At 41.2% G+C, this 20,834-nt stretch overlaps 3 protein-coding genes across 5 annotated transcripts in view; all 3 read right to left on the bottom strand.

The window, feature by feature from the left end:
* Positions 1-4,729, bottom strand: part of apaf1 (apoptotic peptidase activating factor 1) — a 39,313-nt gene extending 34,584 nt beyond the window's left edge. The window contains exons 1-10 of the mRNA XM_083907147.1: positions 4,634-4,729; positions 3,463-3,637; positions 2,837-3,026; positions 2,381-2,578; positions 2,010-2,199; positions 1,772-1,884; positions 1,509-1,640; positions 801-1,039; positions 459-626; positions 123-254 (exon numbers count right to left, since the gene is read on the bottom strand). Of these exons, the coding sequence (XP_083763273.1) occupies positions 123-254; positions 459-626; positions 801-1,039; positions 1,509-1,640; positions 1,772-1,884; positions 2,010-2,199; positions 2,381-2,578; positions 2,837-3,026; positions 3,463-3,606 (1,506 nt within the window). The 5' untranslated portion in view covers positions 3,607-3,637; positions 4,634-4,729. The remainder of the gene's footprint in view (positions 1-122; positions 255-458; positions 627-800; positions 1,040-1,508; positions 1,641-1,771; positions 1,885-2,009; positions 2,200-2,380; positions 2,579-2,836; positions 3,027-3,462; positions 3,638-4,633) is intronic.
* Positions 4,730-5,373: 644 nt separating this feature from the next.
* Positions 5,374-14,616, bottom strand: tcp11l2 (t-complex 11, testis-specific-like 2). 3 transcript variants are annotated; one of them, XM_083906825.1, is made up of 10 exons: positions 14,504-14,616; positions 11,775-11,958; positions 11,403-11,535; positions 10,302-10,422; positions 9,507-9,730; positions 9,280-9,416; positions 8,641-8,810; positions 7,875-8,056; positions 7,600-7,772; positions 5,374-7,462 (listed from the first exon to the last, which is right to left on the bottom strand). In XM_083906825.1, the coding sequence occupies exons 2-10, from the start codon at positions 11,944-11,946 to the stop codon at positions 7,203-7,205; spliced, it is 1,572 nt and encodes a 523-aa protein (XP_083762951.1). In that variant the 5' UTR covers positions 11,947-11,958; positions 14,504-14,616; the 3' UTR covers positions 5,374-7,202. The 3 variants fall into 3 exon arrangements, with proteins under 3 accessions (XP_083762951.1, XP_083762952.1, XP_083762953.1); XM_083906826.1 differs by lacking the exons at positions 11,403-11,535; positions 11,775-11,958; positions 14,504-14,616 and adding an exon at positions 10,545-10,852; XM_083906827.1 differs by lacking the exons at positions 11,403-11,535; positions 11,775-11,958; positions 14,504-14,616 and adding an exon at positions 10,501-10,852.
* Positions 14,617-17,522: 2,906 nt separating this feature from the next.
* LOC310941580 (4-galactosyl-N-acetylglucosaminide 3-alpha-L-fucosyltransferase 9-like) lies at positions 17,523-18,668 on the bottom strand (the record flags this gene model as incomplete). The annotated part of the gene is made up of 1 exon (XM_083906767.1): positions 17,523-18,668. One exon carries the CDS (start codon positions 18,666-18,668, stop codon positions 17,523-17,525), a length of 1,146 nt encoding a protein of 381 aa, XP_083762893.1.
* Between the last annotated feature and the right edge of the window lie 2,166 nt (positions 18,669-20,834).

Genomic DNA, 20,834 nt, shown 5'->3' on the forward strand with positions numbered 1-20,834 from the left:
GAGTGAGCAAAAAGTGGAAATACAGGTAGATCGTGAAGAAACAAAAGTCTGTAGATTAGTTATAAAACATAATACTGCCACTCGTGTAGTTTCTCTGAGAATCAGAACGTTGTGTGTGCTACCTGGGAAAGGTTGGCTTTAGCCATGTGGTACGTCAAAAATCGGATCCAGTAAAGACACTCTTCGTCTCCTGAGATGGGAGGACCGTCTTTGTAGTGCTGCTGATACTGACGCACCACTTTACTGTGAAGGCTCTGGAAAAAAGGATTCAACAATGACTTCTTGTTTTATCAACACATTTTAGCTTCTGTAAATCAGCAAAGCCTCTTAAATGTCCAGTGTGCGATGTTTGTTGAGAAAAAAAAGTAATATGCAACCAATAAGTGTGTTTCTTTAAGAATAAAATTGCTTTAAATCAAAACAAAACCACTGAAACCCAACAGTTGGCAGGAACTCACCTCAAGCTGGGTGCGGTTCTGCTCCACCAAGAAGTCCAGCTGCAGGTCGTGGAGGTAATACAGGAAGGGTTTGTTGTGACTGTCCACGAAAAGCAGCGACTTGTTGACAAACTCCTGGAGGATGTCCTCCACCTCCTCTGGCTCCAGGTCCCACAGAACAGACAGCACCTGGAACAAAGAACAAGATTGTATCCTGTGTATCCAGTGGCTGCCCAAAAGAAGTTGATAAGGGCTTGATCTGCGTCTCGTTCTGTGTCTTGTTCCTGCCCGATGACGAGCAAATAATTTGCAAAAGTTTAAGTAATTCAAACACTTGTCAATAACTGTGTTGTGTCACCAAACCTTTGCAGGGATTTTGATGTCCTTCTCCAGCACAGTGAGGTCCTTGTAGAGCTCACGATGGTCATCGGGCAGGACCTCAATGCTTGCAGCCATAGCCTGGTCCAGGGCGTCGTAGTCATAAGACGACGACTTCCGTATGCGCTTGAACTGCTTCTGCCGTAGCTGGCGGAGATAATAGTCCCAGCGGTTTGGTTTCTCCTTGAGCAGAGCCCCGATCAAGGACACCACCAGGGGGGATCCTGTGATGGAGTCACAGAGAAGAAGAGAAATGTCTGTGTTACGGCATAAATTGTCAGCAAACGCACAGCGAGAGGTGGACTATTTTTAAAGCTTTTGTGGCCCCCAATCCCAATCCAATCTTTTTCCTGTTGAGTATCCTCTTACATCGAGAGTCCCAGTCCCAATACTTGAACACAGAGCTACACAAAAAAATGGTCTGTAAAATGAATATTATTCCTAAGCGAGGTTTATAGAAGGAAAGAAGAACAGGAAATAAATTGAGTTGAGCTACATGAAGAAGCTGCTCACTATGATTCAACTAGCCGAATATATACAATAAATAAATATAAATAAACAAATTAATCCACTGAAATCATCTTCAATACCACACAGTCAAACCTGTTTGTCTCGCTCCTCATTCAGCCTGCGCTACATCACCTTGCACATATACAGGGTTAGGCATCCTGCCATTGTGAGACAAAAACAGACCTTTACATTCCCTGACAATGCTGCGAGCCTCCTCGGGAAGCCCCTGGAGTTTAGTGTTTGTGTACAGTGCCAGTATCTCCAGTCCTTTGTTTTCGTCCAGACCACTCTCCACTTCTACCTCATGTTTGGCACCTAAAAGAAACACAGGAACAAGTGCAGCGTGTTCATTTCCAAAGCAAAGCAGTGCAAAGTCAACTCCAGAAGGGTTTTGAGTTGACACACTGTGTATGCATGGTGACCAGAGTAAACAACAGGTTGCTTACCACTGACTGAGTCAGTGAGGCTTCTATTTCTGGTGGTCAGAAGAATCCGACATTGGATATCAAACACTTTTAGGACTGTACTGTCCCAAATGTCATCTAGAATCAGCAGAGATCTAAAAATCAGAACAGAAACCAAATAAGTGTAGACAATAAACAGATACAAAAGGCAACAATAAAAGCACAGGAAGTGAAATGTTTGGTCTGGATAAGTAAATAAGGACGTTCTGAGTGGAACAACCTTGGGTATCTGCGCAGCATGAGGAAGCGCAAACGCTCCTTGGCTTCATCCAGAGAGTTGGGAGGCCGGTGGAGAGAGAGGGAATCCAGGTTCTGCTCCAGGCGGAAACACAATGACTGGATCTTCACCAGCAGGTCTGCTTTTTCCAACTGTCCGATGGACAACCAGTGAATACCGCCAGTAAAGCAGTCTGCAGAGGGCGGCAGGAGAAGAGTGAAGTCAGATGTACTGAAAACAGGCAACTGTGAAAAATAAAAATCTATCCACAATTACTGCAGAGTTTTGAAAGTTTTGTCTTTCTGTTATTCCTGACTGCTTCAGTAATATTTATGCTGACTGTTTCGGGGCAGCGTCGGTTATAAATAACTCACCTTCGATGATGCCGTGGTGTCGCACAGCCTCTGCAGCCAGGACAGATTTGCCTGAGCCAGCCATCCCGAAGACCGTGACCCAGCCAGGCTCATTCTTCAGCCTGTAGAGTTTCTCTCTGATCCGGTTCAAATGCTCCGGACGGCTGACAAACACCACGGGCCTCTGTGGAACACCGCCTTCACTTAGCACCATTTGAACTGTTACACAAAGAGAAAAAGGGACTCAGCATAAAAGCGGAAGTATTTCCACATGATGCAGATTGTGTCCACCTTACACTGGCCACCCATCAACTCACTACTTGGTTTTAACTTGTACAGACATTCAGACGCACCATTATATCGCTGACCTTCACTCCATATTTGCTCCTTATGTCTTAATTCATTATCCATTCTAAGCCATTCTATGCAAGAATACAATTTGACCGATACCCAGCCGACATCCACCCCCATCCTCACCATAAGATGTGCAGTCATCAGAAGAGTTCTTATTTGCATTAGGAGAGATCTGCGGCAGGTCGTCATACAGCATATTGGCCAGGTCGTTGTATGCCTCCTTGACCAGGGAGTTGTAGAAGGAGATGTAGGCGTGGTTGTCTTTCCTAAGGAGCAGCTCTAGCAAAGCCACAGCCTGATCCTTTCTGGTGGGCTGGTTGGAGAAAGATAGTGATGAAAAAACCTTATTCTGGTCGCCTTATAGTAACATGATCCTATTTATCTAATGGTGCATTTTCAATTGTAGTCAGAGGTCACAATTTCTGCATTCATAGTCTACTCTGGGTCGGATTTCCAACTCTGAAAGTCGGACCAAACCTCAATTTTGTTTTATTTGTCTCATAGTAAGTCACTTAGCACTGTTTTTATCCATGGACGTGTTGCCTGCTTCACTGTGTGCGTGGGCAAAATACTGTGCAGTGTTGGGTTAGGGTTAACTTCGCAAGCGAAGAATAAAATATTTGGTACTACTAATTAGCAAGTGTGTGGTCTTTTGTCGTGTTCTGCTGCTAAAAAAATCAACAACAAGTGTGTATTATGTTAGCACGTCCTCCAACGCACTGAATAAGTCATCTCAAATTCCCCCTCACCTGAGTCCTGATCTTCTCCTCCTCCTCCCCACTCATCACACCGTCGCTGATCATGTGATCCATCAGGTACGAGGGCTTGATGTCTTGCTCCAGTCTGTGGCGGAAGCGCAGCAGACAGCTCCGCGCCCTTTCCTCCAGCGCCATCTCTGCGCAGAACACTTGACCATGCAGGACACTGTTGTAATGACGATATGATTTCCTTCAATATAACAACATAACAAAAGATCAACATATGTCAATACGTGTATGAACTGTGCCAAGACACATGTTTGAGACAAACAATTACTATTTACTCTGACTGTTTATTTTTACTATTTACTCTTTTGTTTTCTACCTATGGATATCAACAATGTCTGTCAATTGTATGATCATCATGCATACAAGCTATTCAAACTGACATATTTTCTATAAATACATCTATAAAATATTGTCTAATCAACCAAAAATGTCCCCTGCAGTACCTGGGTCAGCGCACCTGGTGAAGACCTCTGGTCTAAACACTAGGGATGGGAACATACCACTTTTTTGTGTCCGATACCAATACCACAAACTTGAGTATTGAGTCATTTCAAATGGACACAATTCTCCAACTGTGTAACAAAATATTGTTCTCACAAAAAGAATAAATAACAGCCCAAACATGGCATGATTAAATTTTGTTGCATAGTGAAGAATGCTATATATATAGAGAGAGGATTATATCTGATATCTGATCCATATCCATGCCTCTTAAACACTGTTAATAGCTGACACAACTACCAAAACAAGTTCTAAACAAGTGGCAAAGAAATTATCAGCTGTTGACAGAAGCTTCACTGAGGTCAATCGCTCCAAAATACGGAAGTGACATTTAAAAAATCAACATCACAGTCTGCTCTTCAGTCACAGTCAATATGAGGGACTGTATCTTCTACACTGTAGCTTTTACTGCTAAATAACCGCTTTCTGGGTTCATTTATTCACAATATAGCGTCTAATAGAAGCAACACGGTGGCGACAGAGCCGCTAAACTAAGTGTTGAATGAATGAAAACACAAGATACTTCAAGACACAAAAGCCCGGTAACAAAGTGAATTTGTCTGACATACTTTCACTGGTCATGTCAAGACAAGTTCACTCTCATTCAAACCCACAAGTGGAACAAAGAAAGAAACACCAGGAAGCGACTTACGACTATTTCCTCGGCGTCAACGAGAACGGCATTTGTTGACGTATCCAACGGGTAAAACAAATGAAAATTACGTCTTTGTGTTTACGTTAAACTCACACGCCCAAATTTAAAAAGCAGGGAGCTTCCGGGTTGATAAGAAAAACAACTATCCCCTGTGTGAGGTGGCCAATGGCGTGGTGAGGTTTACACCACGTGTCCAATGAGTTCACGCGACCGGAGGATCTGTAACTGGGCAAAGTGGTGCGCCTTCACGGACCACATATGATGCTCGGAAAATTGCGTTTCCACCCATTTCGTTGTTACGACTTTAATAATATATGTATATAAAATTATTTATTTAGGCGAAATTGAAATATTACATCTAGATCGTATTTTATGGGAAGTTTCTTTAATGTGTACTATTGTCATCCCCTAAATATTACATCTCCGTAAAAATGAGTGTCTGTGAATAAAAACTCCGACTTGACAGATTATTTTCGAGACCATCTGAAACGCACCATTATTGTCGAATGACAGCAAGAGATGAGAGCATGTTTGTTGTTTTGTTAAGTGGCCACAGAGAGATTAATATGGACGACGATGAATGACATCATAATGAATAAATAAAAGAAAGAACGAATGAATAAATACATAAACAAATACATATATAATATATACATTTTATATATTATCATTCAGAACATGTTCTGTATTCAGAGGCTTCAAAACTGTTACATAAACAACACAACTATAACAAGGTATGATGATGTATTATATTTTTATTATATTAACTGTGGAAAACAAGAACAACATCCCACATTTTGTGTAAACTTTAAAGGATAAAATAGCCTTTATTTTTTAATATATTTACTTTTACTTATTTGGATCTCCTGGAATTTTTTTCTTGGACACAAAAATCCCTCCGAGTTCAGCACCTTTCTATTACAAATGGGTTTCAACAGTCAACATAGAAAACACTGTAAGAACTACAGTACCAAAAAACATAACAACATGTGACAAGTATTCCATTATTAGAATATACTGTGAGTAAATGAATACAACATAAAACATGATGTCAAACTGATGACCTAACGAGACATAATCCTAACACAACGCTACTCATGCAGACATGAAATCAAAATCCTTTTCTTCAGCCATTATCATCGAGTTGTTAGCATGCACCGATTCAAAACTATAGTCTGTTTTCAAAACTCTTCACATGGTCGGGGACACAGAAGACAATGTGGACAAAAAGTGGACGTTTTTTTATCGTATTCACACATAAATGCAGTCAATGACCAATAACTGTTATCGTCCACGAACAGTTTTCAAAACTGTAAAAAAATAAAAAATAAAATAAACAGGATGGTGGCAAATTCCATACATTGTTTGGAATCCAACATACTGACAAAACTGTACAAATGAATCACTACAAGTAGCTTTAATACTGTACTAATGTGCTGTATGGGTGTGAACTGTGTTTTTCTTTTTACCTTAACATCTTTGGGGACAAGAGATGAAAACGAGTCTGTTGTGTTGACATTCTTGAAATGTTCATTAACATCCCACTGTCCTTTCCAAAACAAAACAACCCTACAAAATCATAGTTTGTAATGCAAACAAATGGAAACATTATCTCATTAGCAAACAGACAAATTGAGTTGCTATATCTGAACGTACAATGAAATACTGATTATGCTTTCTGATTGAATTTCTTATGGTCAACTGAGCTCACTTTGCGAGCACACAACTCCATTTTTGAAGTTTAAAAATTATGCTTGAAAAACTTTTTTGGTTTTGTTTTTTACGTACGTACGGGCAGAAACATGATGCAGTTATTCACATTCACTTCCTGATTGGTACTCATCGGTCCGCATGTCGTCGTCTTCGCCGATTTGTCACAAGTGGAGAGATTTCAGTACGTTTTGAAAGTAAAATTAACTGGTTGCTCACGATGCCTGTTGGTCACCCAGACTGTATGAAGAGTTTTGAAAAAGTGGATTCAGTAGTAGAGCCATTAAAAGCCTCTTGAAACATCATTGGATTAAAAATGAGAGAAAAGTCTTGTTATCAAGCTGACAATATCCACTGAAATCTCATGTTTTTGCATTATTTTGTTGTAGTCAACCATATTTTAAATGCTACTCTGCTATTTTTTACATATATGTTGCTGTAATTGCTGATGTTTTATTCCTCTTTGCGTCATAAAGCTTACTGTATATCTCACACATCGCATACGTTGCCCTTTTGCCCTATTCCCTCTTTACAACAGCAGTTTGACTACGCACAAACGTACAATGTAGGGCCACCATCGTTGGGTTCAGCTGTGAATGTTCATAGGAGAAACATTTATCACTTACGATGGAGGTCACATTTAACGATACCCTCGCGGTGCCTACACTGCACGGCCTTCACTGCGCAATGTAGTGATACAAATTACATTTGTAATACACGGAAGGTAACTCCAGCTACAACAGAACACTGGCTGAACAGAGCAGGAGTTCTGCGTGGCTCTTTGTGGTACCTACTTGGATTCAGCCATATCAAGTTGCAAAAAGAGTTTCTAGACAGCATGTGCCAAAGTGTTGATTTACTCTGAGGTGACAGACTCCTGAGCCGTGCTCTGAGGTTGGTTTCCTGCTGGTGGGTTGCTGCTGAAAAGCTTTCTGATGATATCTGCGTAGAACGGTCCATACACCAATCTGTTGTAGTTGACCAGGCTGATGAACCTTGCTCCAATCGAGGCCAGTTCAGGCTTGATCGCGGTCAAGCCGGCTGGTACCTGTTCAAGTTTGGCCTGGGGTTTAGGATCACAGATGAGATCCATGAAGTACTGCAGCACACGGTTCTCTGCACAGATATGAAAGAATGACAAGGTTAGAAAATGCTAGAGATCTGGCTTTATTATCGTAACAAGTAGTCTCACACCGGTGTATAATAGGATAAAGATCTACAACAGACAGTCTCTCCTGCTGTGTCTCTCTTACCAACTAAACATCGGATGGGATTGTCCTTCTGGGTGATGCTGCAGATCTGGCCCGTGAGTGTGGACTGAAGCGCAGCACTCAGTGCAGGGTAGTTCCTCTCTGTTAACGACTTGTTGAGCTCACAACAGATCTGAACACTGATGCCCTCTAGTGCCTCTTTCTGATTAAAGTCCCTGGAAATGAAGTCAGACAGACGATCAGCTGTCATAATCAGTTGTACGTTTGAATTAAAGAATATGTGGGATTTAAAATGGAAAAAAAAAACAAGAACTGACGAGCGGTGCATTCCGTCCAACAGCACTGTTGTCATCCTCTTAAGGCGGTCGGACAGGGTGGGCAGACCTTGGATGGGTCCACCAATGGTGCTGTGCACAATGAGCAGCACCTCGTTGACAGCTTGATACTGCTGAAGCTTCCACTGAATCTCTCGCAGACGCATCTCGTCTGTAATCCAGGTCTAAAGGAGAACGAGAAGAAAGCGATGTTTTAACAGATAGTTTGACTTTTGTCCAGGAGACACCTGGACTGCACACAACGCTTCTTGGCAGTAAATATTATACCTGTTTATTTTTCCTTTTAAATGGTGCCACATTTCTAAGGAAAATGCATTTTTTTGGGTTGAGCAGCAGAGTTGAGTATGTGAGTTGCGCCCATGGAAAAACTTGCCAAATCTTCTCTGCCAATGCCAAACAGCTTATTATTCTGCTATTGAATCTTGCAACACTCTTTTTGTGCTTGGTTAATATTCAGAGGCAATAACCATTCACTCTCACACCAACACCTACAGTGTGACCAGTTTATCTAATCTACGTGTTTTTGTTGTGGGACGAAGCCGGGGTACTGGGAGAAAACCAATGCCCAAATTCCACTTGTCTTGTTGACGTTGGACTGAATATTTAATGATTACTGGAGACCTTAAAGTAACGTGTTGTTTTATATCTTAATCTATAGAAAAGAATCATTGCAGAAGCTTTTCTTGCCACCATGGAAGTGTAAACAAACTGAATCACATTAACTCGAGAGCTTTTTTCACCGTCTTACCTCGGGCAGCGGGCTCTTATTGTAGTCCCATGAGAGGATATGGAGGAAGGCCACACTGAGGATCTGGAAAGGCCCAGGCAAACTTTTCTGTTCTTTCTGGTCTGTCGAGATGTTGGCCAACAGCTGCTCCAGTACCGACTTAATCCAGGAGGTGGTGTAGTTCAGAGCATCTGAAGAGGGTTAATTATATACACAGAGTGCCATATTAACACACCATCTTGTAAAATACGGTTTTAAAATGCCGTCATATTGCCATAACATCCCACTCAACATAAACTTGTAATGCAGTAGGTTACACCCTTCGTAACTACTTTAACTAACCCAGTTAAACCTGCTTAATATCCATCCTAAAAGGTCTGATCGCACGTGTACCGTGTACCAAGTATGGCGTGGCATGAAAATGCAGACTCATGTGAATTAGGGCTCTGCTCACGCTGCTGTCACATGAAATAAGATCTTCTTAAATAACCTCTTCTGCCTCAAGCAGTCCAATGTTTACAATTATTAATAATTTCACGTCACTGTTAATGGTCTTGTATGGTTTTTTTTCAGCCATTTCTCTTCATATTAGTCTCAGTCGATGTGGAATTTTTTTCTACATTTCTACATCTACAAGTGTTTTGAATTGAATTCACTTACTGGGTGTTTTTTCCACGATGTTCTGGAACGTTGCCCTCTCATATTCAACGCTCTGTTTCTGCAGCACGGGCCGCAGATTGACAATGGTGAAGTTCACCATATCTGCCTTCATCAAGTCCAGCACGCGGAAAATCTCCCTAGTGTGAAGAAACAATTCGGGCCACTGTGAGGTCATCGTGTCACGGCCAGAGAAATGTCTTGTGAGCGTTTCTTTAAAATGTGCTTACCTAAACAGTGTCACGATATTATCTGTACTTTCACGCAGCTTCTTGATGTCGTCGTCCCTGACCGGTGCACACATCTTGCCCATGGTGGTGATAATGTAGGAGGCAAGTCCCTGGATGTCAACAGCGTCGTTGTCAGCCTGCTGTCGAATCAAGTCCATGTCCAGCACCTCCATGATCTGGGTCCTCATTCGATTGGCACCGGGATTGAGGAATGAAAGCAAGATCTGTCAAAAGACAACATGAGATTATCATTTTTGTAACGTGTTATTTATCTCTCAGGTAATCAATAAATATAACATTAAATTAATCAGAAATAGACTCTATACATTGTTAATGTGGCAAACAACTATTCTAGCTGCAAACTTCTGTTTTTTAATGGTATGGTAATATGTACATAGGTGTATAGAGGCCCATTTCCAGTGTTCTAATGGTACATTGTGTTTGCTAATCGCTTTAGAAGGCTATTGGATGATTAGAAAACCCTTGAAAAGCCTTGTGCGATGATGTTAGCACAGCTGAAAACAGTTTTGCTGGTTCTTTGACAAAAACAAAGTTTGAAGGTTAAATCATTATCATTATTTCTAATCTTGTCCATGTCATTTTCCAACTCTTTTGATGAATAAAAGTGTGACTTTCAATGGAAAATGCAAAAAATTGTATAGTTGACCCCAAACTTTTGTTATTACATTTTCTACATGTATTGCTCACAAAACACAACGGTGACAAACATAAAGAAAATCCCCTTTCTATGTAGTGAGTAAAGCTATAAAAAAGTAAAAAAAAGTGTGTGCTGACCTCTCTGATCTCTTCCAATAGTCTGATAGCATGGCCATATTCAGGCGGGTCGTCGTTCAGCTCCGACTCAAGGATGTCCCAGAAAGCTTTGTGGACATTATCTCGAACTAGCTTGCATAAACTAAAAAAGAAAAAAAAAATGTGTATGCAAGGTTGCACCTAAATGCAAGATCATATATATAGGGGCTAAATATTGTACTTTAATACTGCCATCGACTGGGTATGGAGCTCCCTCTGCATCACCTGATATCACAAAGCATGAAATTGGGAGGTTGACAAAGAAGAGAGCTTGTGATTGGCTGTCTCAAGATGCGAAGGGACATTAGGACGAAAGCTGGAGCTCATTCCCAAAAAGAGAAGAGGAAGACGGGACTTAGCACTTTAGAGAAGATGTGAAGAGCAGAGAATAGATGCAGACGAGTTCGACTGCAAGAAGATGACCAGGCCAACTGAAACTAAAGAAAGTGATGTGAACAAACAACTTGTTTTATTTTGATAAAATATGTCTTGAATTAAATAAGTTCCACTTAATTTAGTGAAACCTCCATCACATTAAAGAAGACTTTAGTATTTTGTAAATACTAAAAAAAAAATCACACATTATTGTCACTTGCCAGATCCCTTTCACGGCCATTTGACAGTCAACTTGGTGTCTGATGATAAAAAAACAGCAGCTTTCACTGATCATTTCATCCAAAGAAAATCTCAGACAATCTGAGCATTCATTATGTCAGCTGACATAAAATCAGTGGAGGGTTAAGAGCGGGGGTGTTGGTTGGTGTCACACTTGGCATATGACATATGACAACAGGACTACAATCCAATGGGGAAAACAGATTGTGGATCAATCACACAATAAATAACTGAATGAATCTGCAGCTGCTGAGCGATGGTGAAAAACAACTGTGCTGCTTCTCTGTCTGTGTGAGGTTAGACTGTTGAAAGAGGGGAATGCAACTAAACTGAAACTCCTACAATGTCAACATTTCTGCAGGAGACAGTGTGTTACCACAGCCCGGCCTTATTTCAATTCTTAAAAATATTCAGCAAAAATATAATTCAAAAAACAAAGAGAATCAAGGTGTAGCACAGCTGGTTTACCTGTCCTGGGGTAAGCTGACTGGCTCAAGGTGGAAGTCGTGGTTCACTGTGATCTCATGGGCAAGGCTGAGTCTGGAGAGGTCTCTGGCCGACTCCATGACCTCATCCAGGGTTAAAGTTTTGGGTGGACTCGCTGTGGGAAATTATTGTTCAATTGTTAAATTTACACCGAAAACAACTGCTCCCTCAGCACCCGTTTGCGTGTGTGTTGTGTGTAAAACGAAGTCACTGCAAATTATTCCACAGTAAATGCATGTCGTATCGTGGCAGTGATCTGTCAAACTCAGGCTCTGCAATCTAAATGCCAAAAAACACAAAAATGGTAGGACCACGAGGTCGTCTGATGGGTGTGGAGACCTGACACAAACTCACAGGAGGGCGTGCAGTGCTTGCTGGAGCAGTCGCTGGTGAAGCTTTCGCGGGAGCAGTCCAGGTCGCTGGTCGACGTCATGCTATCGCAGCGCTCCGACGCCGACTCCCCGTCGCTGCCTTGGTCCTCGCCACCGCTGGATGTGGAGTTGGGTCGCTCGTCGTTCAGAGGCATCTCGGGCCACAGCTGCACATGAGAAGTTACAGACAGCAGTGACTTTAAGGGGCACAGACAAAATATGCCTGTTCGTGGTTATCCTGGCAAAATATGCTGCTACCCTTCTGAAGAAGAAAAAAGGACAAAAATACATCAAGGAAAAAGATACATACATACATGCATGTACACTTGTAATCTATTTACCTTCAAAAATAAAACCACAACACATTTTTCCCATAACCTAAACACAAAACAATTCATGTGCTTTGCTTTGCATCTTATGTAAAATCATTGACAACAATGGAATGGCCAGTTCCTTCACAGCTCAAATTTTAATGTTGTTTTTGTTGTGGGAAATGAATGATGTAGTTCCAGTCGTTTGGTTTGTGTTCCTCATACCTGGCAACCTCATATTTGTACTGTCCTAATAACCCACCTTATTATTGTTGCTCTTTCTGTGCTAAAACTATCAACTCTGGCTTTGTTTTAAATGAAGGAACAATAATATTATTTCTGTTTTGCTAAAGCCTGATACACATAATAGCTCTCTGCCATGTATTTATTTTTATTTATTTATAAGTCCATGAGGCCCTCTGTTACACAGCAGGGAAACTACCCTGACACTTGTGTCCAAAAAAAAGTGTATTAATCTGCCATTAGTCGCCACAATATACAACATTTCAGGGAATTAGGCAGCGTGAGCTTCGTGTTTGTACTACGAAAAACAAAAGTCCACGTGTGTTTGCTTGAAGGCAGTAAACACACTTTCAGATTGTGTTTACTGCCACATGGGGGTTGATAATGTTACACGGCAAACTTCCACAACGAGGCTTTAACAAATCACTGCGTGTCCCTTTAGGTTAAACAGGGACACTGTGTGTGTGTTGACCTATTGTGTCTCCGAGGCAACATGGGACAACAGAGGGCGGGCGTCTCAACAGACAAAATGATCCTGTTACACCAGTCTGCGTGTCTCCTGTCGACCAAACAACACATTAGAATGAGAAGTGAGAGGAAGTGTGGAAGTTGTTCCTCATCATTACAAACAAACAAAAAGACACATTACTGTTTCCATTAAGGCCCGTTAACCCTGTTCTAATATTATCTAACACATACAGTGAGTGACCCTTGGGTGTTCCTGCTGCTGCCAAAAATGAAAGCACACTCCCTTGCTGCTCTTCTGGTTTAAAGATAGCCCAAGGGGTGAGGAGGGGGAGGAGGAGGAGGATGGGTCTTGGTTTTTCCGTGTGCGATTACCATGTTGCCCCTGTCCGGAGCTCATTCGTTACATCATCTGCTAGACTTAACATCGAGGTTACAGCAACAATGGCAGGGCAATTCTCATAAATGAAGTCGGCTATCATCCACTGCTTCCTTATGAGAGATCCTCTGTTGGGCAGAGGTAAATGTAGATAAACACGCCTGAGCCGAAAATGATTCACATTAAATTGGCGACGATACTCATGGATGTTTATCCTAACCTTGACATTCATTAATGGGCTGAGGAGTGGACTGAATGAAAACATGTACAAACATCGACACAAAAACGTCATAGTATAGTATGTCGTCCAACAATGGCCAAAATTGGTCATCGACACTATTTCTAATATTTCCATTTCTAATTATAAATAAATAAATACAAGGATGAAGGATGAAAAGCAGTTTAATCCAGGGACGGTAACTGAAATGGTAGTGTTTAAAACCAGATCTATTCTTGTGTTGTACTGAGAATGTATTAAATATTGTGTAAATCTTTGGTGATGGGAAATAAACAAGCTATCTATGTGTAAATACTGAGGATTCTCTGACAATGGCCATTCAACACACTAATGTGACAGTATTTAAATCACCAAACGTGATCATATCGTGTATCGTCACGTCTCAAGGATGTAGATTAAGTACAGGTGACATCCTGTGGACAAAGAAAGCCCTCTGGCGTCCAGACTTTGACTGCAGCAGAATGTAAACAAAGCAGTGGATCAGGGGAGGCTGATCCAACAGCACGGGGACTCTCGCCATTGGCTGCAGCTGCCTGTCTGTCATCCCTCCATGGAAAAGCTTCGCTTACACAGAGCTGAGCACATGTATTAAAAAAAGAAAAAGAAAGAAGGGGGGGGGGGGCAAACTACCCACACACGAGTGAGATATGGGTACACGTGACGTGGGGGGGACCAAAACACCATGCACGTTTGCAGTAGGGCATACACTTACTATACAAAAACATAAAAGGTTAACTGCCACTGTACATATGACATCTGTTGTGGTTCGCAGCCACACAACTCGTCATGGTTAACTTTGAGTAAAAGCTCCCTGAGTGTACCTGAACCAAACGCTTCGACGAGAAAGCCCCGCACTGAAGTCACGCAAAACGACTCGTTTTTCCAGCGCGAACAACAAGAACAACAACAACGCAACACAGTTCGACATTAGCGAACCGAAGCGTTGGCTCAACATGTTCGACGGTTTGCGTACAAGTGTCCGCTCCCACGGCAAAAAAACACTCAAAAAAGTGAGCCAGCCGATTTAATCACAGTCACAAAAAGAGTGAAATGGACATGACACACTAAAGTTTTACCTCATTTAACTATCCGGAAAAAGGAGAATGACAGGAGAAACAGTCGAATCTTGAAGGGTACTCCGTCGTCGTACTGTACTCTTCGTTCTTTAAAGGTCCTTCGCTCCCCAGCTGGCTCAGAGGACACAACAGGCGAGACCATTTCGCACAGATAGGGGAGGATTCCCCAAAAACAAGGTCGACAGTCATGTATCCACCGAGGTTCTTAAAGCGTATCTCATATTCACGCATCCGTCACACATTCAGCTTACAAATCGTGTATTGAATAAGAGAAAAATGGATATATATGTGTATATGTATAAATATATACTATGAACTGTAACCACACTCCATGAAATGGTACGCTCTGAGACTGCGCGTGTTTGCGTATGTGTGTGTGTGTGTGTGTGTGAGGCACAATAACAACAGAGAGACATATTTTAGTTCTTGATGAATCATACTCAACCATAACTAAACAACATTAACTCTTAGTATACATTCAAAACTACACGGTAACGATTATCTTGACCAAAAGATATCGCAATTCAATTATTTTGTTGTAACTTGTAGATCATACTTTCATATATATTATTTTTTTATTCTTAAGGAAAAAAATCAACTAATGACGTCACAAAATTGTTACAGTGGTACATTTTTTTTAACTGTCGGTGACTGTAAAGATACGGGCGCCCCCTTATGGCAAGCAAAATCACGACAGCACTTACAACTAACCCACATTGAAGAATTAACAATTAGCTCCATGGTGGTATACGAGCTCCCTCTGGTGGAGAAAAAGACATAAATACTGTTCCATCAAATAACAATACTATTATTATTAATAACAATAATAATAATAATAATAATAATAATAATTATGATAATAATAATAATAATGGTCACCTTATCTCTTGCTTCAAAATAATGCAATTCTACTGTACCAGTATCTGATGTGAGAAAGAGGAGAAGGATGAGAGAGCAACTTATCATTATTTTTATTGGTGTTATTATATTTTTTGCTACCTCTTCCTTGTTTTTGTCAAGTATATGTGTCCTTAAAGCAAAAACCCCGAACCCCATGTTGCAGCGTGTGCAAGATGCGTGAATGGGTGGAAAGTGTAGTGTGTAAAGCAGCTCATCAAGACGAGAAAAGCTCTATACAAATGCAGACCATAGCACCAACTCATCTTCCTTTGATTTTATTTGGTAGCAACAAAGATAGTGAGGGGAAATGTAGTGGAGTAAAAGTGCCAGAAATACAAATGACAAAATCAGGTACAGATGAGAGGTGAACTTACAACACTGGACAAGGGTCATTTTCCATGCAGTGACTCAGTAGAAACTCATTGAGTAGAACCTTTGGAACATCTGCACGAGTGTATGTTCACTGAAATAATTGTAAGTTAGCACACGTATTGCCACTCTAAGGTTATTTTTTTCATACTTGTTCATACTTTCTTAATTTATAATAATAATATTTACATAAATGGACACTCTAAATTGACCTATTGGTGTGAGGGTAGATGGTTGTTTGCCCCGGTGTACTTTGTCTATTGCCCTATGTCAACTGGGATTGTCACCAGCGACCCCCACGACCCTCATGTGGAGGATAAAGCTGTAGAACATGGATGGGTGGATTCATTTTTAATTGACGTAGGCACACTTATGCCACAAGGCGGTGCCAGAGTCCTTACTATGAGCTGCTGTGTTTCCCTGGGGTCCGTTTCACAAAGCAGGTTCAACAAACTCTGAGTCTAACCCTGAACTCTGAGTTGATCTACTCTGAGATAGGAAACTCTTGAGTTTTCGGTTTCAGAACAGCTGATTTGAGTTAGTTTGTTTAACTCAGAGTAGTTTCACTTCGAGTTAAGCGCATGCGCCACAAGTATAAAAAGACAGCATGAATATGCAGCATGTTTTTAGAAGTAAGTGTAACAGCAGCAAAAGAGAGGGAGACGGCGTCGGAGAGAACACTGCTGCTGATGAGGAAGTTTAAATGTCCTTTGCACAATCACAATAATATTACAGGGGGAAACTGCTTGAGTTGTAGATTATTAATATGAAACATAAAAACATTGTTCAAACAGGTAAAACCTCGGTATAATCTCATGGGATTAACCTCATTTTGATCACGTTTTTACATAAAGTAAATATGAAGTGGCTGTTTGACTGTACAGTTGTTTTATCACCAACATTATGCTGTTTTCACACATAAATGACTTCTCATTCTTCATGTCACGTTCAAGTGCTCTGCATCTACGACGTTGTATAAAAGTAAAACTTGTAAATTTGTAAGTAAAAAAGACACTTGTGTCTCAAAAAGAGAAGTGTCTGGAAATGTAAGAACATCTATGAGGTCTGATAATCATCTCCTGACGAATATTTAATTCTCTGCGCAGTAATGCTGCACCTTCATCCACGTGATCACTGTCAAAAGTACATGGTTGTGAAAATAGCCGCCACCTAATATAACTTGTAATGTAGACGCAGAACAGACTTCAACACTCTGCTGACTGAATGAATGAGGAAATCAAATACCGTGTGTGTCTGAAAGAGGGCGGAGACAGAGAGAAACTTCAGGTTTGTTGAGAAAAACCTGCTCCCGACCAGGTTAGTTTCAAAGAGCATGTTACCATGGTAACTGACCCAGAGCTTAAATTACCTCTCTCTGTGAAACAGGCTAGAGTTACTCCTCTTTCTCTGGTTTGACTTACCTCCCTTTGTGAAATGGAAAACTCAAGAGTTTCCCTCATTTCACGGTTAACAGACTCAGAGTTTTCACTAAACCTGCTTTGTGAAACGGACCCCTGGTGGTACACTTGATGATTCTTGTGCAAGCCACTTCGGAAATGCTATACGCATTATTACACATAGACTAGAAGGCTGAAGAATGCAGCACGCAGCTTTGTACAAATCACACCTAATTGCACTTTTCATCACCCATCGCTTCTGGCAGCGACTTTAGATTGTCTTTTTTTCATCCTTGCTACACCCTATTTAGATTTAATCCAGCGAACATGGAGCTTGGAAACGTTGGAGCACATTAACCCCAGAACCACTCTCGAAGATTCCGAGAAGCTTCGTACCCTCTGTTTCGCTGCAAGTACATGCACGTTCTGCAGGCATGAATTTGGCCTAAATCAGCCTGTTTAACGTCAAACCTTTTCCTCCATTCAAAGTATTTCATATATTCACTATCATTTTGGTCAAGGTAAAGTAGCCTGTCTGCCAGCTCCTTTGCTGTGGGAAAGTCATCGACATGAATGAAAGAATCAGCTGGGACATGGTCTTCATAATTTTGTCTTGGAGGTCCCAGAGTAACAGGTACAGTTCCTAACGTCAGAGGGTTGTACAACTTCTCTGTAAAGTAATCTTTGTGCACAGAGTTTTCAAAGGACAGGTAAAATTTACAACTGGACACAAAGTGATTATAATCTTTGTCATCGATTTTTTTCCCAAAAGCTCGTCCATAAACGGTGACGTTCGCATGTTTTTTCAGTTCATTGTAGAAGTGAACTCTTCTATGTTGCTTTCTCCAGTGACTCACAATCCAACAGACCAACTTGTCCTTTGGCGGCAACTGGAAAGTCTCCTCTACAGACGCCCGTGCCTCCAAATGCCCATAAGGCACAGGGATGTTTGACTCAAGGCGATAACTGCAGGTCAAGTTGAATAACTCATTAATGTGAGGGATTTGCTGTGTGTGTGTTGGTGACTCCATATCAAACCACACCCACTTCTGGAACCAGGGACGAGGCTCTGTTGGCAAGTTGCCCTCCCTGATGTCCCTGTGATGGATGAGAACCCCGTGGGCTTTATGATAGAGAGACTTATTAGAAGTCAAGAGGCATCTTTTGACATTGTATATGTCACAGCTGAGATCAAACTTAAAGCCAAATGGCCAGAACCAGATCAAGACAACAGTGTCGGGCTCAGCATCCTCCTGGATCTTCTGGATGTCAGTTGGGTTGATCTGCTGCTCTGAGGAACACTTGGGGTCTGCTCCCTGCTTCACTGCGTCCACTGGACACTGACAAGAGGGATTACCTCTCTCCATGTTAATGGCAAAAGTGGGCAAGTTGATGTCAGGATTGTAATATATCAAGAACAATCCGGCAAAACACAACATCATGACACAGCTGAAGGCAAACTTGCACAGGAAAGTCATCTGGCAGCCTGTGAGGGACATGATTGACCTGTGGAGAGAAAAAAAATATTTAACCACTGAATTGTATTATACGGTTGTGTAGGATTATAAAAGGCTGCCATTTTTTCATTGATTTGCACTGGTGCCAATCCCAGCTGACATAGGGCGAAAGCTGGGGTCACACCCTGGACAGTTGGCCAGTCCATCATAGGGCCAGTGGTATTTTTATGGTGCCAAGACTCTGTCCCTTGTGGGGTTTAGATTCGACTTGATTGGTCGTTCTCTGAGAGCAAGCGAGATTTGATTGACAGCCCAACTTTCAGAGAACCCGGGAAAGAGAACAAAGCAGAACGCTCGGTTTTGTGCCCGATCATGTGAATGGGACCCAGGTAAATACACATCCACTGCTTCCAGGGGAGTGTCGCCACTTATCACCTATTGTCATGCACCGTCGTCCCAACCCCCGCTCCATATACCCCATAGTTATGTCCGTTTACCTGTTGTTACTGAGTTTCACCGTAATGCATAGAGTGACCACAATTTTGGCTTCTCGCGATCATAAAAAAATCTAAGAAAAACGATTACTGCGCCGCGCGGTGCGGCGTGTATGTAAATTCCCATGCTAGAAAAAGACCCTGAACGCACCAGTGTAACTGCGGCTCCAACTGGTGTGTGGATCAACAACACGAGGAGAGAACGTGGAAACACGACAGAAAGGCAGCCTTTGGTTGAGAAGAAATGTAGGACATCTACATCTTTCTGCAGTGCTTTCAAACACGTGCTCTTCATATTATTGATCCACACACGCCACTCGCTAACTGCAGGCACGTAACTGGTGCGTTCAAGGTGTCCCTCCAGCATAGGAATTTACACCACGATCAACAACAAAGGGCTTGTGAAGCTTGTGAACATTTTTTTCATAAATAAAATATATCCACTGGACACAAAAATCTTCTGAGGCTGGAAGTTTGTGTAAAACACTGTGCTCCGCTGTGCAGCCACTCTTCCTCCCTCGCCTGCAGTCCCGTATTTCACAGGGACAAGGAGGAGCTACGGTGGAGCTGTGAAGTACTCTTCCTGGCGGGGTGCCAACATTCACGTTGAAATGTCCGCACTGTCGTCACTTTGTCGGGAGGTGTAAACATCGCATGTTTTATCGCCTATACTTACACAAAGTGGAACCACTAAAACATGACTGAGTCTTGTTTTTTCACATTTTGGGGACTGGTATGGCCCTCTGAGTCCCAAATATAAGTACTAAAAGATTAAAAAGTAGATTTTGCACAATAGGGGACCTTTAAAGGATTAAAAGAATCACATCATTTGCCATATTTTCTTCATCACACACCATCTTTGGTCAGATCGGCCGAGATGCACTGTTACTTTTGGCAGCTACTAAGATGTCTTCTTTGTCTTGTCATTTATTATTATTGTTATTATTATTATTCAATCAAATTATTGCCACTAACTGTTGATCCCCAACACTAGTAATCCTTAAATATTACATTCGGTAACACTTTAGATTAGGGAACATATATTCCACCACTGACTAGGTGCTTACTAACGTGCATATAAGTTGCACACTAGCCCTTTATTGGTAATCATTAAGCACGTATTAACACCTTATTGTACATAACCTTATTCTACCTCCATTATTATACAAATTAAGATTTTTCCTACATAAGGTGTTTATATGTGCTTAATATTTACTAATGAAGGGGCTTTTATGCATGTTAGTAAGCACCCAGTTCATGTGAATATGTGTTCCCTAATCTAAAGTGTTGCCTTATATATATATATATATATATATATATATATATGGGGAAAATATGGGAAACACACAGTTACTTAAAAAAAAAAATTATAAAATTAAAATAATTAGTAAAATCTATACTTTATTTAGCCAGGTAATGTCCCAATGAGATACTAGATCTCTTCTTCCAGGGAGTCCTGGTCAAGATAGCAGCACGATGAGCACAAATAGTTACAAAGACAAAAACAGTTTCCGATATAAAAGTCATGAAAAAAAGAGAGACTAACGTAATAACGTAAAGTGCAGTAGTCTGTACAACAGTGTGCAAACCAAATAACTATGTTTGTGTCTCTGCTGTATTAGTCTGTTATTGTTTACAGTTTTTGGTCCTCGTTTTTAGCTGGTCTGTTAAGTTATTGTTTACAGTTTTTGTTTTTTTACTGGTCTGTTAAGTT

The sequence above is a fragment of the Microchirus variegatus genome (assembly GCF_963457635.1).
Source record: "Microchirus variegatus genome assembly, chromosome: 20".
Lineage (NCBI taxonomy): Eukaryota > Metazoa > Chordata > Actinopteri > Pleuronectiformes > Soleidae > Microchirus > Microchirus variegatus.